Source organism: Loxodonta africana, chromosome 25, assembly GCF_030014295.1.
Source record: "Loxodonta africana isolate mLoxAfr1 chromosome 25, mLoxAfr1.hap2, whole genome shotgun sequence".
Taxonomy (NCBI): domain Eukaryota; kingdom Metazoa; phylum Chordata; class Mammalia; order Proboscidea; family Elephantidae; genus Loxodonta; species Loxodonta africana.
The window spans coordinates 43,440,793-43,463,938 of NC_087366.1; the positions used below are offsets into that span (position 1 = coordinate 43,440,793).

The 23,146-nt window shown below is 38.2% G+C and overlaps 1 protein-coding gene across 1 annotated transcript in view; it reads left to right on the top strand.

The window, feature by feature from the left end:
• Positions 1-23,146, top strand: part of WDR64 (WD repeat domain 64) — a 156,033-nt gene that overhangs the window by 130,465 nt on the left and 2,422 nt on the right. The window contains exons 21-27 of the mRNA XM_023549317.2: positions 2,076-2,181; positions 4,920-4,978; positions 9,684-9,793; positions 13,515-13,703; positions 16,203-16,308; positions 20,050-20,130; positions 20,944-21,061. Coding sequence (XP_023405085.2) covers positions 2,076-2,181; positions 4,920-4,978; positions 9,684-9,793; positions 13,515-13,703; positions 16,203-16,308; positions 20,050-20,130; positions 20,944-21,061 — 769 coding nt within the window. The remainder of the gene's footprint in view (positions 1-2,075; positions 2,182-4,919; positions 4,979-9,683; positions 9,794-13,514; positions 13,704-16,202; positions 16,309-20,049; positions 20,131-20,943; positions 21,062-23,146) is intronic.

The window sequence follows — 23,146 nt, forward strand, 5'->3', positions numbered from 1 at the left end:
CCATTCAAAAGATTTATATTAGTAAAATAAGTACTAAAAGAAGAAATGTACTAAGTACTAAATAATTCAAATGAGTCAAGAAATATAAGTATTTCCTGTTATTTCTTCAGTATGTGTAAATCATAAAATAGATAGCTGCCGTCGAGCCAACTCCAACTCATGGCAACCTTATGTACAACGGAATAAGTATCGCCCGATCCTGCATAATCCTCACATCGCTGGCATGTTTGAGTCCATCACTGCTGATATTGTGCCAATTCATCTCACTGAGGGTCTCCATTGTCCTCGCTGACCCTCTGCTTTACCAAACATGATGTCCCCCTACAGGGATTGATCCCTCCTAATGACATGTCCAAAGCAAGCAAGTTGGACCATGAATGTTCTGCTGTGATTCACAAGGTTTACCGTATTTTTACACAAATAACACGCATCCCCTAGATTTGTTTGGTAACTATGCCCTCTGCCCACAAGGTATTTTCATAAGCACACTATGCTAATTTTTTTACAGCAACATGTAAAGAACATTGGCATAGCAGCATTCATGAAAATATCTTGTGGGGGGAGGACGTAGTTGGCAAACAAGCGTAGAAGGTGTGTGTTATTTATGTAAGAATATGGTACACTGGCTAATTTTCTGAAAAAAGTAGGTCACTAAACCTTTCTTCTTAGCCTGTCTTAATCTGAAAGCTCCACTGCACCTGTCCACCATGGGTGACCCTTCTGGTATTTGAAATACCAGTGGCATAGCTTCCAGCAAAACAAAAGCTACCTCAGAGACAAACTGACAGACAGGTGGTGGTAAAATATCTTAGCTCTTTTCTACTTTTTCTTAAAATTGAGTAATTAAACTAAGAGGAGAAAAGATAATTTCCAAATAAAGTCCCAGAAAACCAACAGCAAGTTCGAATACTTTCTTCTCAAGCTTTGCCATTTATTCTCTGAGATAATATATGTGAAAGTCCTTCCCAGTGCTCGGCCTATACAAAGCATTGAAAAAAAATCTGCCAAATTTGAATCTTTTATAATCCTTTACGTTGCACAAAATTTAAAACATAGATATTTCTGAAAAGACACACATACTATTTCTATTTAAATCAACTGAGATACACTTAAACCTGAAAACAATGTTTGTTTAAAAGGGGAATATGTGATGGGAAAGGAGGTCTGAAGAATTTGCCCGAATGAGGTCATAAGAAGTGCAAAATACTAAGTATAGAGATCATCTCTGATAATCAGAGCCTAAATACTTATAATTAATAGTTGTCTATACCTTTTTTTTTTTTTTTTTTTAATACCTTAATGGGAAACCCTGGTGGCAGAGTGGTTAAGAGCTATGGCTGCTAACCAAAAGGTCAACAGTTCAAATCCACCAGGTGTTCCTTGGAAACTCTATGGGGCAGTTCTACTCTGCCTTGTAGGGTCGCTATGAGTCGGAATCGACTTGAGGCAATGGGTTTGGTTTTTTTGGGTATACCTTAATGACTCATAATGACCCTATAGGACAGAGTAGAACTGTCCCATAGAGTTTCCAAGGAATGTCTGGTGGATTTGAACTGCTTACCTTTTGGTTAGCAGCGATAGCTGTTCACTACTATGCCACCAGGGTTTCTATGAGTCAGAATCCACCAAATGGCAATTGATTTTTTTTTTTTTGTATATATACCTTTATTAATAGGTCCCTGGGTGGCGCAAATGGTTTGCTCTTGGCTACTAACCTAAAAGTTGACAGTTTGAACGCCCCCCCAGCAACACTGCTGAAGAAAGACCTGATGACCTTCTTCCACAAAGGTTACAGCCAAGAAAACTTTAAGGAGCAGTTGTACTCTGTAACACATGGGGTGCCCATGACCCAGAATCGACTCAATAGCAGTGGGGTTTATACTTTTATGCAAATGTCAGGGTGGTAGGTCCCTACAGATAGTTTCAAATTATTTTTATTACAAAGAAGAGAATCATGTTTCCGTATTAGAGATAATTCTTCAGATATATTTGTAGAGAAACTTAACTTCAAATTTAAGATTCTGTATAATTTATTATCATTAAGAAAAACCTTATTTACATTATTCTTTATTCAGGGAAGACTACTGAAAGATATGCTGCCTTTCACAAAACATTCTGCCATTTCTCTGACATCGCTGTATACGGATTCGTGTACTAGGATATTATTGGCTGGAAATGTGGGTGAGTCGTTAGTCTTATGTATTCAGCCACAGATATCTTAACCTACATGATGTAAAAAACGATTATAGGAGAAATACATGGCATTTATTGAAACAAAAGAAAGACTAAGAGGCAAACTCAAGCATGAGAGAGTGTGATGGATGGCTTGATGAATAAATAGAAGAATGAATCTATTTCGTCTCCTATTTCATTCTTAGCTCTGTCTTTAGAGAAGGCATTCTATTTTTCCATTCTTTAATTGGGTGTATTACTACCCAACTCCTTACCCTACCTGATGGGGAAGAATGAAAACTTTTAATATTTTTAATCTTGAGAGGGTTATGTTGCATTAATATTTATTATTAAAGATAACAGTGACATGAATTAGAGAGGAAAATGGGTTATTTCTTCTCAGTAAACCAAAACCCACTGCTATAAAGTCGATTCCTACTCATAGTGACCCGACAGGACAGAGTAGAACTACCCCATAGGGATTCCTAGGCTGTAATCTTTATGGAAGCAGACTGCTACATCTTTCTCCCGTGGAATGGCTGGTGGGTTCGAAACGTCTACCTTTCGGCTAGCAGCTGAGTGCTTACCCACTGTGCCACTAGGGCTCCTACATTTGTTCTCAATAGGGGACTTAATTCTTTTATAGTTGTTGTTATAACTAACGTGTTTAGTTGTTAGTTGCCATCACGTTGATTCCGACTCATGATGACCCCATGTGTGCAGAGTAGAACTGCTCCATAGAGTTTTTGGGGCTGTGACCTTTCAAAAGCAGATCACCAGGCCTGTTTTCCGAGGCACCTCTGGGTTGGTTCAAACCAACAACCTTTCAGCTAGTCCCAAACCAAAACCAAACCCGTTGAGTCAATTAATTAATTTTTTCATCTAATATTAATCTTTTTTTCTTCTTTTTAATGCTTTATTTTTCCATTGCCCTTCTTTTGTCTTTTGGATTAATGCCTAAATTTTCTTTATTTCTGTCTCTCCCATACTTTGAAAGATTGTATGTTTGTGTGCACATACCTGTGTAAGTAGAGTTTTTAATTTTACCGGTGTTTAAGTATTTTGGAAAAAAAAGAAAAAAAATTTTTGAAAGCATTAATTAATTTCTTGGAATTTAAAATGAAGCAGCACCTTTTCAGTTAAGGCAGAAAGCTTAGCTGACTTTACTTTTCTCCTTTCTCCACACTCACTCCTTGATTACTGCTGTTTGATAATGTAGTATTCACATTTGCAGCCACAATGCTATTACATTAAGGTTTTACATTTTCCATCTTCTCTTTTGAGAACATTTTTCTCATTTCAAATTTATTCTACAAAAAGTCACAACAAACCATTTCTACCATCAATTATTCTGGCCTTCTAGACATTACTGAAAATAATTGTTTATATTTGCATTCAGGATTATCCGTAGATTTACATTTATTTAAATTTATCTTTATTTTATCTGGTTTCAGTGCTGTTCACCAGTCCCTTAAAACTCTAATATTCTTGCTCTTCTTGTTTTTATTCATGTCAGTCTCTATAATTTCTATAGACATTATGTCGGTTTACAGCAGAATAGTAGAGACATCCGAGATCAGGCAAATGTTGTTCCTTTTTTAAGCAGCCTGCATGTTTTTGCATTAACTTTGCCTATGGTATGGTAAGCCTTTTCTCAGAAAATACACAGAGCTACAAGTTTGAAATTCTCTATAGGAGTCTCAGAACGCACCTTTCTTATGATGATTCCTCTCTTTGCCAGCTGAGTCCTGTTCTCTGCCCAGAATATTTTGCTAACACATAACCCATCTACTTCTTGAGATTTGTAGTTTTTGCTTGTCATCTGGAAAAATAGACAGAGGAAGGGCTTGGTATTCAGTCCAACCTCATCCGTATTACAATTAATGGATAGCCCTGGTGGCTTAGTGGTTAAGTGCTCAGCTGCTAACTGAAAGGTCAGTGGTTGGAACCCACCAGCCTCTCTGCAAGAGAAAGATGTGGCAGCCTGCTCCCATAAAGATTACAGCCCAGGAAACCCTATGGGGCAATTCTACTCTGTCCTAGAGGGTTGCTATGAGTCAGAATCCACACGACAGCAATGAGTTTTGTTTTTTGGTTTGGTCCTCCTAGATTCTGGCTGTAGGCTTCCTTTTCTCTGCCTCAACAGATAGTAAAAGAACTTTTATGAGACTATCCAGTCACTATTTTAAAAACGACATCTTAAGACACTATTAGTTGTTGCTTTTTTTTTTTTTTTTAAACATCTAGTTTTTATAAGCCCTTAAAGAGCTTGGCTGCTAGCCAAAGGGTCAGCAGTTCGAATCCATCAGCCACTGCTTGGAAACCCTATGGGGTAGTCTACTCTGTCTTAAATAGGGTTACTATGAGTTTGGGATCAACTTGATGGCAACAGGCTGGTTTTCATAAGAGCCATTTGGATTGTAGGATGAATATTTGTAACTTTTTGGACTCCCTTTGGAAGTGGTCTATCCATTTCTATTTTTATCAAGCCTGATCTCGAGAAGAATTTTGACTGTTAGTGGATACAGCAACCTCATTATCGCTAATCAGCCTGAAACAAAAAAGAATTGCTACACACAGAAGTCGATATGAATTTTTTTCTTTCATTTCTTGTTCCTCGCAGTCTATTTTATTTACCATTTTAAATGCCTGAATCAAAACTGTTTGGTAGTCTGGGTAGTATTTATTTAGATAACAGGATGTCTAATTAAAGAATCCAAGTTGTTAAATGTTTGGATTTTGTACAGAAGGACACGTTATCCTTTGCAGTATCAGTTCCTTCCTGGATCCACCTCATGATGAAAAGGTAAGAACGTTAGTTTTCCACCTTAATTAATGGCTCAGCACATATTTATTGAACATTTCTCTGTGCTAGACACCACAAAAGACAGAAATATAAGGCAAGATTCCCCACCCTCAAGGCAAGTATAGTGCTATGGAAACTTAAGTCATATGTCAAATAACAGTGATCTTTCTGCTGGTGAAAAGAGGAGGCAAGTAAGTGAGAGAGTGAGTGAACCAGCCACTGGTCACTTTGCATCTTCTTCATGTTTTGACTTATCTGTGAGAACCCATGTAGAAACCTAGAGTTTAAAAGAGTTCATAACTCTTCAGACAGGGATTGGACTGGACTATGAGATAGGAAATGATACTGGTGAAGAGTGAGCTTCTTGGCTCAAGTAGACACATGAGACTATGTGGGCATCTCCTGTCTGGAGGGGAGATGAGAGAGCCAAGCGGGTCAGAAGCTGGCCAAATGGACATGAAAATAGAGAGTGGAGGAAAAGAGTGTACTGTCTCATTAGGGGGAGAGCAACTAGGAGTATATAGCAAGGTGTATATAAATTTTTGTATGAGAGACTGACTCGATTTGTAAACTTTTACTTAAAGCACAGTAAAAATTAAAAAAAAGAGTTCATAGGTCATGTCATCCTCCAATTTCTTTATCTTATACATCATCATAGAAGGAGGTTCCATAACCTTCCCTTGCAAGTCTAACCCAGTAGTCAGCCAAGAAACTCTTCCTCAAACCTAGTCCAAACCATCCTTATAACGTAAGCACGCTTTATTCTGCTTTCAGTGTTAACGCAGTGTAAATGTCACCATCTTCATTTTGTAACCATTTAAATATGCACTTCTTATGTGTATGTGGATATACACGTGTATCTACGCATACATTGTACACAAACACACGACAGCAATTAAAGACTGTAGCAAGGAAGGACTGCTTTAAATAGCCTTATTACCTTTATAGAGTAATATTTTACTTTTGGATCATAGGCATTAACATAGGAATGTGGATTAAAATTGGAATCCTTGTAGGGTGTCTTAGAATGGTTACTGTTTCATTTAATCCATGGGGTTTTCTTTTTGCTTCAAAGACCTGGTTAGAGTTTTTAAAAGGGTCAGGTAGTCATAATTATCTCCAGCTTGCAGAGGAGAAGACAGGGAGTGCCTTGCCTAGCATCACATGGACAGCCAATGATGAAGTCAGGGTCGGCACAGGGTTCTTGTTCCCTAGGTCAATGCTCTTTCTATACATCACACTTCCTGGTATCAAATGGAAAGCAGTCAAGTTCAAACAACTTGGGAATTGTTATGTAAAACAATTTTACATATTTATAGTTATGTAAAAATAACTATAAATGGCATATAATCAAGGCATGCTGGGAGCTGGACAACCACAACTAATGGTTAATCATATACTTAAACCATGTATAAAAAGACGGTTACCTAATTGTTCTCTCCTGTCGGTGATGTTTATCAATATTCTATCACTCATTTTGACAGATAAACTGTGACTGAAAGCCTTCATTTCTGCAAAAAGACTTTCTATAAACCTGGCAACCAAGACCTTTCAAAATTCAGGAAAATCTTTAAAACAGACAAAGTTATTTTAAAAAATATTGAATTACATTGTGGTGGAGTTAATTTTAAATCATTTTCACTGTGTTAAAGAAAATAATCTTTTAATAACTTATTTGAAATTCTCCCATATTTAACCTCATTTCAACCTTTTCCATACTAAGACAACGTGATTATCCAGTTTGTACATGGCTGCCTATTTATAAATATACAATAGTTTCTGGTGACAAAATGCCTCTGGTGGCACAGTGGTTAAGTGCTCAGCTGTTAATCAAAAGGTCATGCTTCGAACCCACCAGGCTCTCAGTGGGAGAAATATGTGGCAGTCTGCTTCTGTAAACATTAAAGCCTTGGAAACCCTATGTGGCAGTTCTACTCTGTCCTGTAGGATCTATATGAGTCAGAATCAACTTGACAGCAAGGATAACAGGTAACAACACACGACACAGATTAAAGCAGTTCCAGTTATATATTACAACAGCAGTGAAAGCCTAACATGTCAGTCAGAGGTTAGTCTGGCCTCCTCACAACATTACTGTTTTAAAAAGCTCCATGATATGGAAGCTCTATGGACACATCCAAACTCCCTAAGGGACCGAATTGCTGGGCTGAGGGCTGTGGAGACCATGGTCTTGGGGAACATCTAGCTCAATTGGCATAACATAGTTCATAAAGAAAATGTTCTACATTCTACTTTTGTGAATAGTGTCTGGAGTCTTAAAATCCTCTGAGTGGCCATCTAAGATACTCCACTGGTCTCACACCTTTGGCAGCAAGGGAGAATGAAGAAAACTAAAGACATAAGGGAAAGGTTAGTCCAAAGGACTAACGGACCACAGCTACCACAGACTCCACCCAACTGAGTCCACTACAACTAGATTATGCCTGGCTACCACCACTGACTGCTCTGACAGGGATCACAGCAGAGGGTCCCAGACAGAGCTGGAGAAAAATGTAGAACAAAATTCTAACTCTCAAAAAAAACACCAGACTTACTGGCCTGACAGAGACTGGAGAAACCCCAAGAGTATGGCCCCCAGACACCCTTTTAGCTCAGTAGTGAAATTGCTCCTGAGGTTCACCCTTCATCCAAAAATTAGACAGACCCATAAAACAAAACGAGACTAAAGGGGCACACCAGCCCAGGGGCAAAGACTAGAAGGCAGGAGGTGACAGAACATTTGGTGATCGGGAATCCACGGTCAAGAAGGGAGAGCGCTGACATATCGTGGGGTTTTTAACCAATGTCATAAAACAATATGTGTACCAATTGTTTAATGAGAAGTTAGTTTGTTCTGTAAACCTTCATCTAAAGTACAAAAAAAAGAAAAAGCTCCATGACAGATACTCTTAAGAGATAGGACCTTCAAAACCTCCCTGAAGAAAGAGAAATCATATGTATGATTACATACACGCATGCAGAAAGGACAGTTTAAGAACAATGTTTTCTAAGTGCAGATTGTAATCTATTAGAGGATCATGAAATCAATTTAATGAGTGGCAACCAGTACTTTTTTAAGAATGGAATGGAATAGGGTAGTAGAAAATGTCAGTGTGCATTGCACAGTAAGGGTAAGTATTCTTAGGTAGAACTTTTTCCAGATGCATGCGCAGATGTGTGTATGGGTTTACTTAGTCATGAGATAAAATGTATTTCTTACTATAGACATGGTCCCAGTTAGAGAAACACTGGCCTTAGAGAATCCTATTGTAAAGCAGAGAAAGAAAACTTTTATGCAGATAATGCGCACCTTCTATATTTGTTTGCCAACTATGCTCTCCCCCCCGAGGTATTTTCATAAGCACTGCTATACCAATTTTTTTTCACGTCATTGCAAAAAAATCAGCATAACGCACTTACAAAAATACTTCATGGGAGGAGAGCGCGGTTGGCAAACAAATGTTAAAGGTGCAAGTTATTTGTATAAAAATATGGTATTCATTTTTGGCCAATCAGATGTTCTTGAGTACCTTTGAGACAATAAAAAGTTGTTGTTATGGTTGTCTTTTGTCCATTCTGACTCATGGCAATCCCGCGGGTTACAGAATAGAACTGCTCCATAGGGTTTTCTTGGCTGTAATCTTTATGGAAGTAGATCACCAGGCCTTTTCTTCTGTGGTGCTACTGGCTGGATTCGAACCACCAACCTTTTAGTTACCAGCCAAGCATAGATTATACTACCAAGGGACTTTCGTTAATAAGGAGGAGTTTGCAAAAGATATTATTACGCTGGCTCTCTAAAAACAACTAGAGGGAATTGAGTCAGAAGGCTAAGAAATTTAGGAGGCATTGTGCCTAACTTTTGTTAAAGTCTGAATGAATAGAAGATTCATGGCAGAACTCCCAGCTGCTAGCACTCTAGCCACATAAGTACTCCTAGGTAGATGACGCAGAAAGAACTAAGGCCTGAGTCTGGGACCATCAGTGATGGAGAGGGAGCATACTCTAGGGGAATGCTACAGTAAAGGAAGCTCCCCAGTGGATTCCTCTTGTCCACACAATTTAGAAATGTTTTTTGAGGCCCATATTTAAGGATAAACCACATCTTGAAGGAACATACCAGTGAAGCTTCTTGATGTCTTTGAAAGAGAATGAGCTGGGTCCATTGCTTCTAATTCTTTGTGGTATATAACTTCTTATGGAAACTTGTCCCCCGTCTCCTCCCCTCCCCCCCAAAAAGATAGCCAGCACTATCTCTGGATAAAATGGAAAACAGAGAAAGTCTTCTTACCAACCTCCCTTCTAGCCGTTGCCTTTCAACTCTGCTTCTTTCCATGTCTGATGACTTCACACTCAGCCTCATGACAACACTTCTTTTACGGCTTTTCTCTCATCTAGCCATGGACTAACCCTCAACCAAGTGAATTAATAATTATCAATTAAATGATAAGTTGCTGAAGACATAGCTATTTCCTCTCCAATGGATATGTATGGATTAATAAATCTCTAAAAATGGAATTTTAGGTAACTCAAAAAGCAAGAGGAGAGCTAATTGAAGGTCGGGACTTAATCATACTTGCTGATCTTGTTCAGATGGCTACACCATGCACTCTACATTTGGCTCTATAATGGTAATTTTGCTCAAGATTGAGTTTTGATTAGCGCATACTTATTTCAAGGAATATGCTTTATTGTCACTATTTAGAAATTCAAGCAGCTGCTTTCCTGGCGTGCTCATGCTTTAGAAATTGTTCAACTAGTCTACGTAGAAGAAAAACAAGTGGTGCTTACTGCCTCCACTGATGGTTCAGTAAGGTATGGACCTTCATCCTGTGAACGCAGGGGTTGAGTATGAGAGGTAAAGGATTTTAGCTAAAGTCTAGGTTAATGCAATCTTGGTAAACTTATTTAAAAAAAAAAACTGGGGGTGTGGAATGGTAGCTCAAAAGGACTTTGAACATGTAGCCATGGATTTGGAATTCTTTTCCATGCCCAGAGGTGGCACCCAATATGTACCCTCATCTGTGCTTGAAGGTGTAATGAATACTTATAAGTGACTTTCGTATAATTATTTCTTAAGAGAGAGAGCTCAGAGAGATAGACCCAAACCCAGGGAAGGCTACAGAAGGAGATATGGGGTCAGAAGTCATAGAAAAGTTACGGAAAAGAACAACTAATCTTGAGGAAAGTAAAACTGAGCTAATTTATCTTATTTATCTAATGCTGCTATAACAGAAATACAAGTCCATGGCTTTAACCAAGAGAAAGTTATTCTCTCACAGTCTAGGAGGCTAGAAGTCTGAATTCAGGGCGGCAGTTCCAGGAGAAGGCTCTCTCTCTCTGTCTGCTCTGGGGGAGGGTCCTTGTCATCAATTTTCCCCTGGTCTAGGAGCTTCTCAGCACAGGGACTCAGGGTCCAAAGGATGTGCTCCCTTCCTCTCCGCTCACTTCTTTTATATCTCAGAAGAGATTGACTCAAGATACAAACTAATCTTGTAGATTGAGTCCTGCTTCATTAACATAATTGCTTCTAAACTTGCCTCATTAACATCATAGAGGTTAGGATTTACAATACATAGGAAAATCATATCAGATGACAAAATGGTAGACAATTATACAACACTGGGAATCATGGCCTAGCCAAGTTGACAAACACATTTTGGGATGACACAATTCAATCCATAACATAATTATTTCATTGTCAATGCAATTGATTTTATAAATCCTACTTGTTTTTAATTGCCTAGTTAATGCTGAACACATATATACAAAACACAAAAAACTCACAAAGAGAGAGTAAGGAAAGGAAGTGTCATAATATTTCTTGAGCAAAAAAATTGCTGCATATTAAAATGTCCTAAAATTATGGTAATGAATTATCCTCTTAAAAGGATGAAGTTAGGTAAGATTAAGAGAAGTAGAGAGTCTGCAAAGTGTATTTGAGAGTTTAAACGTAATGAAATTGAAAAGAAAGCAGTATTTTATATTGCATAAAAGACATTGGACTGGAATTCAATAGTCCCTGGTTCTAATATTGGCTCTAGTAATTAATTAGCTGTGTAAGCTTGATGCTAGTGAGTTAGGTAAGGGCCAGGTCATGCTGCATGTAGTAAGCATTGTTAAGAATGTGGGTCTTTATCTTGCAAGAAATAGGAAAGGTTTTAAGCAGGGGAGTTACAGGATCTGATTTACATCTTTAAGAGATAATGTCTGTGGGGAATGGATCACAGAACAGCAAAAGTGGAATCAGGAAAACGAGCTAGACGTCTCTGAGGAATATAGGGGCTCAGATTAGGTAGCAGCCACAGTGATGAAAATAGGTGGTTTGGACTTGAGAGCTATCTAGGAAGTAAAATCAATAAGATGCGAACATTAACTGGAATAGAAGATGTCAAAAAGGCCACCCAGATTTCTGGCTCTACAACTAGGTGAATGTTGGTGTCATCCATTAAGATAGAAAGCACTAAAAGAGGAGAAATTTTGGAATGTGGAAGAATGGGGAGGACTTTTAGGAATGTTGAATTCAAGGTGAGTCCGTAGGGTAAGGTCCTATTAGGGGGGAAATAGAGCTACTTTCTGTCTCAGAAAGAGGATCTGGTTGTTTTATCTGTAGAAAGATTAAGGACATAAAATTTCATCATTAAAAAGATGCACAATTTGGTCCCTTGAATCTCTGCTTCAGCTTATTTTCACCTTCCTGACAGCAGAAGTGTTAACTGGGGAACAACACACATACACACACACACACCATGTGTGCCAGCACCTTTGTTGTTTTAAGCATTTCCTGCTCAAACCAGTTATCATTGGCATGGAGAAATGATGATTTCTGCCAGTGAAGATCTCCCTGGATACTCAGTTCAAAGAGCCTACCTCTATTAATAGCTATCTCAGAATAGAGCTCTCTTCACAAGGAAGCAATATCCTTTGGCTAATTAAGGTTTAGCTCTGCATCAGTAGGTCACTCCGAAGACCAAATTTCAGGAAGACAAAGTGAGATTCAGGGCGGCTAAGGATTCAGATGTGAGGAACAGGACATAAGACTGAGAGCCAGGGTCAGTTATCTGGGAGACCCCACACGGAGCAGGAAACACCACGAAACAAGGAGCGCAGAGGTTTCTTCAGTCCTGGTCTGAAGCTAAATGAATTTAGAATTATTTTAAGTTAGTCCCTCATCCTTTAACTTTTGGAATTTCTAATGTTTAAAGAGCTGGCCCATCTCACTTTGGTAAAGACTTGCAAGGCCATGGCGTTTATGTGGTGCTAGGGCAAAGTGGTTAAGAACTCAGCTGTTAGCCAAGGGGACAGCAGTTTGAATCCACCAGCTGCTTTTGTAGGGTCACTATGAGTTGGAATTGACTCAGTGGTAATGGGTTGGGTTTGGTTTGGTTTAAGGAAATAAAATATGCTATAGATATAAGATGCTCATGTTAATTTCACAGGACACTATCAGGTGTGAGAAATCTCAACTGGATATCTCATAATCTACCTCTTGAAGCTGGGACACTACTTGGACTTTGTGGAATCTACTCCTAGTTCCTTTAGCTTGTTTTCCTCTCCTCTGTTGTTGCATCATTTGCTACCCTGAGGTAGAAATCAAGAAATAAAAGGAAGATCTCAAATGCTATTTTATCTTTCCATAAGACATAGGGCTTATACTTCTGCTAATGATACTCTATTGCTTTTTTTTTTTTTTTTTAAGACATAGGGCTGCTAATGATACTCTATTGCTTTAAACCATTTGGGCTCTTTAGAAGGACCTATTGGAGCAACTTGATGTTGAAATATTGCATACGGATATGCAGTATTTTGCCATTCTATTTCAGAACTCAATGGCAAAAATTGGGATGGTGTTTCCACAATAGTAGGAATTGTGGATGGAGGTCAGGAGGGCTTTTATAATAGTAAAAGCATCACTAGGTGTCTTCTCCCACAAGTTCTGTTGATGCCGGTACAGCTGAGATGTACCCCATTCTAATGCCTAATTCAGCTAATACACTGTCAGTCAAATGTGGGTTCTGATTAGCTTGAATGGGCAGTGTTATTTTAGGAAAAATATGTCCCTTGTTATCTGGTTTTGATAAATGGGTATTATAAGCACAAATTCAAACATTGCCATTCCCCAAAATTGTTTTGGACTAGAGTTCTAACTGATAAATATATTTACAGTATAACTGTTGTTGTTGTTAGGTGCCGTCAAGTCGGTTCTGACTCATAGCGACCCTGTAGGACAGAGTAGTACTGCTCCATAGGGTTTCCAAGGAGTGCCTGGTGGATTCGAACTGCCAGCCTTTTGGTTAGCAGCCAAGCTCTTAACCACTACGTCACCAGGGCTCCAGTATGACTCCCACCCAAAACCTATTGCCATTGAGTCGATTCCAGTATGACTAGATCCACAGTTTTCTATAGGAAGAGTCCTGGACTTATGTTTGAAACCCCTGGTGGACCAGTGAGAATCTATATAAGTGACCCAATGAACAGAATAATTTTCACCAAATTCCCCAATTACTTTCTTTTCCCTACCTTTGCCTTCCCTTAGGGTCTGGCAGGCCCTCAATGGTCATTACTGTGGATATTTTGGACAGCGAAGGATCTTTGACTTATCACAGACAACTGATTTCATTTTACCTTGTGATGTTAGTGAATATCCCATAGAAATAAAAGAAGAAAGTAAGTTCACAGAGAAAAAGCAAAAATATGAATATCCTCTGATATTTGACCAGCAAAGGTAAGACCAGTAGCTTTTATTTAGATGGGCAGACAAGAATAAAGCTATATTGATACTGTGACATTGTGCTGGGCATGGGGAATTCAAAGGGGGAGAAACCCAGAACTTTTTAATAATTTTTAAGTCTATTGGAAGGGAGAAATATGTTAACAAAAGAGTATCATTCGATATAGTAATGTTGCTGGGAACACTTAATTCTTTCAATAATCTCAGAAAGGGTAATAGTATTTAGCCAAACAAAAAAGACCAACAAGGCAGTTGCCTAAGCAAAGACTGTGAATATACGAAAGACTGAATATATGCTATAGTATTTTGAGGCTTGGAGTCCAGGGGTAAGTGGGGAGGATGTGATAGGAGATAAAGCAAGAAAAGTCTGAAGGAGTCAAATCACACTGGAATTTTTATGTGGCAATGAATTTTAAACTTTATAGGATTCTCTATGACAGGATACACAAGAAGAAAAGCAGGTCTGAAGAAAAAAGATAATGACCTTGGTTTTGGATGGGTTTGAGTCTGAGGTTTTTGTGAGACATCCAAGTGAAGGTATTTAATGAGCACTGACATTTCCTGTCTGAAGCTCTTAAAAGAGGTCAGGGCTATAGATAAAGCTTTTGGAGTCAACAGCATAGTAGTATTTTCACTGTAGATAAGTCACTCAGATCATGTGCACAAAGTGAGAGAAGCAGAAGACTAAAGATGTCAAGAAGCAATATCCTTTAAAGATCAGGTCAAGGAAGAGAAACCAGTGAAAAACTTTGAGAAGGAAGATCCAGGTTGATGAAAGGAAAGCCATAAAAGAGTGGTATGATGTAAATCAAGAGAGGAGAAGGTTGCAAGTAGAGTGATAGAGAGGACATATCGGTAGAACATGGCAGAGAGTTCAGATATGACAATAGAAAAGTAAACACTGGACTTGGCACATTTATCAGCTGAAAACTCATTGACGACACTAGAGAAGGGCATTTCAAAGGGGTAATGGGTAAAAAATCACATCACAATGGTTGAGAAAGAAACAGGAGATAATGAGGTGAAGACAGTATAGATTACTTTTTAAGGAAAACAGATATTTCTAGGGTTGGAGAAAAGTTTGTTTCATAGGTTTGCTTGTTTGTGGGGGGAGACCTGGCCATGCATAAGGGCTTAGGGGTGAATGGATAGCTCTTAAATGGAGAACAGAATGTTGGTGAAAAGCTATTTTGTGCTTTTGCAAAGTTCAGTCCTGGTTTTGGCTGAGCCTTTGTCATAATGGAAGAGACTGGTGTTCATCTAAGCTTTCAACATCAGTTCGGCCCTGGGTGGTAGACGTCTAAATCTCTAGCCTCAGGGGACCAGACCTGCCTAACCTAGTGATATTCAGCAGACCAGAACTAGAGGTTATGTATTGAGAAGCTGGCTAAGGTAAGTCCAAAGTGGAAAGAATCAGAGGGAGATGTCTAAGATTTCCTTTTGAGAAATCTATGACTGAGTCAAAGCTGGGGAGACTCAATGCCATCATCTAATCCAAAGGATGGCAGAAGGGTTATAGACAGGAATTAAAGCCAAGAGTCTGAAGCTACACAAAATTAGGATCAAAGAAGAACTATTTGAAAACAATCGAGAAAGGTTTCAGGTGACTGCCAAAACCCCAGTCTTCTCAGCTTGCCTTGGTTGAACACTAAGGAGTGATGGAAAAGAGAACTGGATAAAATGTAGGAGGTGGTATAGTGCAGCCAAGTCTGATCAAGATGTGGTAAAGTTCACCAAGCAAATTTGGATAATTACCTTTGGGTAATTGCTGAGCCTTGAACATCCATATATCTTAGTATTTGTTAATGTGTCTTCTATACTACGTTGTGACTTTCTTGAGGACTGGGACCATGTCTTATACATACCTCTGTATCCTCAGTTCTCAGCACAGTGCCTTGCACATAGTAGGCACACAAGTATAATTATGAAATGAAAAAGAGAATTATTAATGGAGAATATTACAAGTAGAGGGAATAGATGTAAATGGTAGATTTAGAAACAAGAAACAGTATGACATGTTTGGTTTAGCTTGAATGTAGGTTTTGTGTTCTGAGTTATATAGGATATGTATTCAGAGTAATTGTTATTTGTAAGTAATTATGGTTTGTTTGTAGTGATACAGCTTCCTATAGAATGACTTATCTTAGGACATTTTAATTTATTGTCTTTAAAATACATTTTTAATGGTTACTTATGGCTTCCTAAATATAGATATAGATTTTAACAACAGGGGAAGCTGCGCTGAGTCACATAAAAGGCAAACCTTGGTTTTGTAATAGATGTTTCCCCAACCCTACTACACAGCTTTCTTCAATGGCTATTAATGAATTTAACTACGTGGAACGTTCAGGCTTACTAGAATTCTCTTTGGTTTCTTCAAGGAAAATCTGGTAGCATGCTTGGGGCTGGTGCCATGGGAGTCAAGGAATTTGAGAACCAGAAAAAGGACTGACCAGTGGATACATAACATTTTCCTTATATCTTTATATGCAGATGGAGAAAAATGAGCTCAATGTCTTTGCTTTTCAAACGTACACCTCCCAAAGCCTTTGAAGTGGAACAAGATTTTAAGTTTTTCGAGTCTCTTTCCTCACCCAAGGTATCTTAAACAAACAAACAAAAAAAAACCTTTTGCTTTTGCTTTCCTGAATTCACGTATGGCCAGTAATACAGTGTATTTGTTCTCTATTGCTCTAGCAAATTACCACAAACTTGGTGCCTTAAACAATACGAATTGATTATCTTACAGCTCTGTAGGTCAGAAGTTCAACATGGGTCTCATGGGGCTAAAATCAAAGTGTCACCATTGTTGTGTTCCTTTTTTGGAGGCTTTAAGGGAGAATATGTTTCCCTGCCTTTTCCAGCTTCGAGAGGCCACTCACATTCCTTGGCTCTTGGTCTCTTTCTTCCATCTTCAAAGCCAGCAACGTTGTATCTCTCTGACCCTTCTTCCACTGTTAGAACTCCCTCTAAGCCAGCTGCGAAAGATTCTCCACCATTGAGGAGGCATATGATTAGATTGGGTTCACCTGGACAATCCAGGCTAGTCTTCCCATCTCAAAGTCTTTAACCTTAATCACATCTGGAAAGTCCCTTTTGCTGGGTGAGGTGACATATTCAGAGATTTCAGGGATTAGGATGTGAGCATCTTTGGGGGGCCATTATCCTGCCTATCACGGATAGGTACACTTTTCTTCAGTGCAAAATTAAGAGAAAAAAAGTAATACGGTTATTCATTCTACTTCTATTTTTAACACTTTTAGAAACTGGATATGAACCTTTAGGCTAAGTTCTGACATTAAAACTAATTTCCTCAAGATCCTCCACAAAATAAACCACAGATATCTTTCTGAACTTACCTCCCATTACTAACCTACAGTTACCCCATCTCTACTAAACAGACTACAGACTTGCTGTTGTCTCCCTGAGCATTCCCCTAGTATTCTGCCCTGACAACTTTGGTTTGCGCTATTCAGTTTGTCTAGGATACCTGGCCATATCCATAATCCATCTCCACCTGTCCACGTCCACCCTGTCTTGTAGCATGTATAACTGACAAAAGATCCCGTATACATATATGTCAGTAACTTCTAAAAATCAATAAGAGAAACAGACAATCCAATTTAAAAAAAGTCAAAACTTGAATAGATACATCACAAAAGGAAAAAAATCACCAATAAACCCATAAAAAGATGCTCAACCTCATTAGTAATTGTGGAAATGCACGTGATAATACCACAGGATACTATTTCACACCCACCATATTGGCAACTATTAAGAAGTCTGACAATATCAAAGGTTGGTGACTGGATGTGCATTTGGCACAACCAGGACACCAATCTGCTGGTGGTGGGAGTGTAAATGGAAGAACCACATTGGGAAACAGTGTGGCACTATCTAGGGAAGCTGAAAATAGGCATAGCCTGTTAAATGTATACCCTAGGAAAATTCTTGAGCATGTGCAAGGATGTGCAAGACAGGCACAAGAATGCTCAGAGTAGTACCATTTATAATAGTAAAAAACTGAAGGTAGCTCAAATGCTCATCAATAATAAAACAGATAAATAAGTTATGGCATATTCATATAATAGAATACTACAGAGTAGTGAAAATAAATGAATTCTATCGAATGAGAAAAGCTTTGCAGGGAATACATACATAATGATTTCATTTATATAAAGGTCAAGAATAGGCAAAACTAAACAAAACATTGTTTAGGCAAAAAACATCTAAGGAAAGTTATATATATAAAGGGAAGAAAACTATAAACACAAAATTCAGGATAGTGGTTATATCTGAGAGGAGATGAATGGGACTGAGACACACTGAGAACATCAAGGTGAGGGGTGTTATTCCATTTTTTTAAAACAGGACAGTGGGTTTATGAATGTTTTTTAGCTATAAGATGACCTCCTGGAGTGCTTTCAGTTCCAAGTTTAAAGGTTATCTCAGGACAATAGCCTTGGGGGTTCCTCTAGTCTCTCCGAGTCCAGTTAGTCTAGACTTTTTTAAGAATTTGAGTTTTGTTCTGTATTTTTCTCCCATTCTATCTGGGATCATCTATAGTATCCCTTGTCAGAACGGTCGGTAGTGGTAGCCAGGCACCATCTAGTTCTTCTGGTTTCAGGATAGACGAGGCCATGATTTGTGTAGGCTATCAGTCCTATAGACTAGTTTCTTCTTTGAGTTTTTGGTATCCTTCTTTCTCTTTTGCTCCAGATGAGTACAAACCAATAGTTGTATCTTAGATGACCACTCACAAGCTTTTAAGACCCCGGATGCTACTCACCAAACTAGGATGTTGAACATAAGCTTTATAAACTATGTTATGCCATTTGGCCAAGTTGTCCTACATAACTACGGTCCTAAGCCTTCAAACCCAGCAAACCAATCTCGCAAGCTGTTTGGTGATGTCTAGGAAGTATCCATAACTATGCCCCCGTATGTGCTTTATTATATATATGTGAATACATGTGTAGCACACATAAACATGTATATACATATGCCTACGGATACACGTATACATACACCTGTATATACTCACATATGCATTCCTGTACCCATATATGCATACATATCTACCTGCGTAATCACGTTTAGATTTTTTGGTTGTTATTACTGTTGTTGCAAAACTTTATGTGTTATAGCATTTACCAACATCATCCTTTATTCCTGTATACTTCTTAGTGTCACCATTTGCCTTGGTCAAGTTGTACAGACTTCTCTATGAAGCTGTGTCAGAATCGACTTGATAACAACACATTCTTTGTTTTTCTTGTGGGCAAAGATATGCGCCTAGCTTGTAACAGATACTTAACTTTGTTGAATAGGATTGAAATAGTACAATCTAAAAATAAATACTGGTATTCACTTTAATATCTTCTTCAGATTTAGAGATAAGCAATAATTTTTTTAAAGTACTTTAACTGAAACATTAAATACATTTGGGGAAATCTTTAGAAAGGTTCATAGAGCCCTTGAAAAAATTGGAAGGAACACTGGTGGTACAGAGGTTAAGAGCTTGGCTGCTAACCGTTGGTGGTTGAATCTGCCAATACCTCTGTGGAAGGAAGATGAGGCAGTCTGCTTCCGTAAAGAGCCTTGGAAACCCTATGGGGCCGTTCTACTCTGTGCTATAGGATCTCTAAGAGTTGTAATTGACTTGATGGCCATGGATTTGCTTGTTCTAAAGAAAAAAAAAAAAATGAATGCACAAATATTATAAGGTTTGCCTTCTTCTTACTACATCTTTATCGTCTTAATTTCCTGGCCAAATAATAAAGGTTTAATGCTGAAGTTAAGTTGAAATATCTTTCATTTAGGATTCTCTGATTTCCTCCAGTAATCTTGTTTTGCTCATTCCTTTCCATTCTCAATTGTGAAATATTAATCTATTCAACTTTCTTTCTTTTTAACAGATGTTATTGCCAGTTCCTAATAATACAATGAAACTAAATCTTACATTTGAGTAGCACTTTACTATGTACATTGCCTTGTTTGATCCAGGGCTTCGAACTGGTTCTTTCTGGTTCGAATCCTTGCCGAGAATTTCTAACAAGTTCCTAGGAAGTTATATATAAAAATCACCTGGGGATCTTTTTAAAATGTAGATTCTGGTTCAGTATATCTGGGATGGAAATGCAAATTCTCAGGAGGAGTTTGAGTTGGACTGAACCAGTTCAAAGCCCTAATTTGATCCTCATAACCAGTCAGCAGGGAAAGTAGCTTGCCTAGGATCATAAAGATAATAAATGGCAGAGGCAGAATTTGAACCCAGCTATTTTGCTATTGATGGAATGTGCCCTTTTCATTAAACCTGTTCTCTCCCCCTGTTTTGCAGATTCGAAGATATGCCTTGGAAGGTTTCATAACTGAAAACAGAGAAGCAGGGATTGTATTCGGTTCTCTGCCTATATACAGAGTGAGTTTGAGGTTTCTATGGCTAGGGTGGTAAAAGAAAAGTAGAGAATCTGACATCTTATTCCTGACCTTGAGCTCCCAAGCAAGGTTGGAGAAAATCACAAAACCAAGCAGACCAATCCCAGAGAAGTCTTTGGTCTATGTGGCAATGGCCTTGATCACATGTCTCTGCCATTCCACATGGTAGCTATTTCTAACTTACCCTGGTTCTTCATCACCTACAGGGTAAAATCCAGATTCCTTAGCCTGGCATAATCTTGAGGCTTTCATGATCTGACCTCTACCTAAACCATATGACCTCATTTCCCACCGTTCTCTCTCCACATACCCTATACTCGAGCCATGCCAACTTGCCATTTCTTGGGCATCATTGTTCTCTCTCACCTCTGTGACGTTGCCTGTGCTGCCTCTCAGCCCAAAATTCATCCACCCCTTGTCGCCCAGAAAATCATTACTCATTCTTCAAGCTTTTACTCCAGGCAACCTCTGTTGAATTAAAGAACTAATTAATTCACCGAAGAAATAATAAGCCATTAGATAAAATATTTCAACTTAATCCTCACTTGTTAGATCTTAAAATGTTAGTTAATCTTCCCAAGAACATGTTAACTGCAGTAGATATTGAACACTTAAGCCAACAGATGAGAGGAATGCCAACGAGTGAATTATCAAGATTAATTTGTGGGCAAGTATGTGTGTGAGGGGTGTATTTTGAAACAGGTGGGCCTTCTCAAACCTTCTTACACCCCAAATTCACAGTAGAGAAGTAATCATTTTAAGTATGTCTGATTGACTCTTTGTTTATGGCTTCCAGGTACCAAGCCCCACTAGCCTAAGATTCTTGCCACTCATTGGTTCAGAAGCACAAAGGGACTCTTTAGATATCCTTTCAGGAAAGAAGAAGGGAGGTCATGTTCAACATGAAAGAGTAAGTTTGTACTCAGAATTCCACAGTATAGTCCACTTCTGTTTGGTTTGTTAATTGCTACTCTGTTCCCAGAAACAGTATGGGCCTAAAGTTATCTCAGTTCATACTCTTTTTTTACAAATATTACAGGATGCGGGTGTTTTAGCTCAGTGAAATGGAAACCATGAATTGGCTGAACAGAGAGGGTGAAAAAACAATTAGGAACTCTGAGCCTCAACCGATCAAGCTTTCCTAGAGCTTTAAGGCTTGAATTCACAGACTTGCTTTAGAAGTCAGGCAAGTTGCTGGCACATGGCTGAGGGCTGTGTAACTTATCCTTGCTTCTTACTCTTATTGGACCTACAGGAGGGAGCCATAACACCAATAAATTTCTGTTCACCAATAAAATCAAAGGGAATTTTCTCCATTTATTAATAGTAATAACTAACATATACTTTACAGTTTACAAAGTGCTTTTGTAAATGATTCATTTGATTTCTACAAAAATTAAAAAAGAAAATGTAACACCCATTTTAGAGACAGAAAAAAATGAACCTAAAGCCAAAGGTCACCTAAGAATTAAGTGATAAGCTAAGATCTAAATCAGACTCAAACTTTTATACTCATTCTAATAAGCCATAACTATATCAAGAAACTTGAACCTGTTACTCTTCCACTAGTTCTAGGAAGCCTACATGGGCCCAACTTAACCTGGGGCCATTTCTCCACCATAACATAGATCAGACATTAAGAGGGAAATTTAGCAGTGGTAATTTTATAAACCTCCTTTCCATGAAGTCAGGTGAAAAACAGAAAGGAGGTGGTACTTATTGTCTGCTGCTAATTGAATAATATCTAACAGACACAACCACCACCACAACAAAAAAAAGCTGCCATTTAATTAATACGGAAGAGTTTAGCTTAATTGTGTTAGCTCTCATGCAATTAATGAGAATATGGATGATTTCTCTTAATCACCAACTCTGCCAATTATTTGAGTAAAAAGTTTTGGCAATAGAAGAGTTTCCTATAAAAATAATATTATTAATTTTAATTGTTTTAAGTAATCAATGAAAAACAGTGGTATAAATATTCTAGAAACTAATAGGTAATCAAAAAAGTGTTGGAAAACAAATGTAGGAGAGGATATGAAGAAATTGGAACCCTCATCCATTGTTGGTGGGATTGTAAAATGGTGCAGCCACTGTGGATAAGTTTGGTGGTTCCTCAAAAAGGTAAACATAGAACTACCATTAAAAAAAAAAAAAACCAGCATTAATGGAATACCTTGAAATACCCATCATATGCCCTAAACTGTGCCAGGCACGGAGAATAGTTTCATAGATCATAGCAGCTCCCAGTACAGATGGAGCCTATGAACAAAGAGAAACCATGAACAGGTATCTTAACATCTTTGACTCACTAGTTTTAAATGATAGAAATGCTGATTCCAAGTATTAACTTCTTTAAATGGTTTGTTTACCTCTTTAGAATAGAAAAAATTACAGAATGTTAACCATAGTGCAAGAAAACAAATTGGAACACAAGTTTATAGTTTCTCCCCAGTTTTAATGCAGGAAGGAAAGGGGAGAACGTGGACTCCGTGGAGTGTAACCAGTTTTCGAAGTTGTGGAGACATACCCAGTAAGAGAAAAATGGTTAAATAAAAGATGGTATATCTGATAGCATACCCTATAGTTTTTCCAAAGAAAAATCCGGAAAATGACAGAAAATCTCTCAATTTTATGTGAAAAGAGAATAGACACTGCAACTCAGTAATACCGCTAATGATAATGGCTAACGTTTATTTTAAAAATTAGCGTGCCAGGCATGACACTGAGTATTGATATGCATGCTTTCATTTAACCTTCACAACAACCTCTGCAGCTTGAGGTACTTATTATTTTCGTCCTCATTTTACAGTGGATGAAACTGAGGCACAGTGGGTAAGTAATTTGTCTAAGATCCCCAAAGAAGCAAGTAATAGAGCTGGGATTCAAACCCAACTTCAGAGCCTGGACATTTAAATACAATGCAATGTGATTCAGAGAGTTATTTTTCCCTCAGTTAAACTGTTGGGTCTAGACCACGTGAGAATTTACAAAGAATG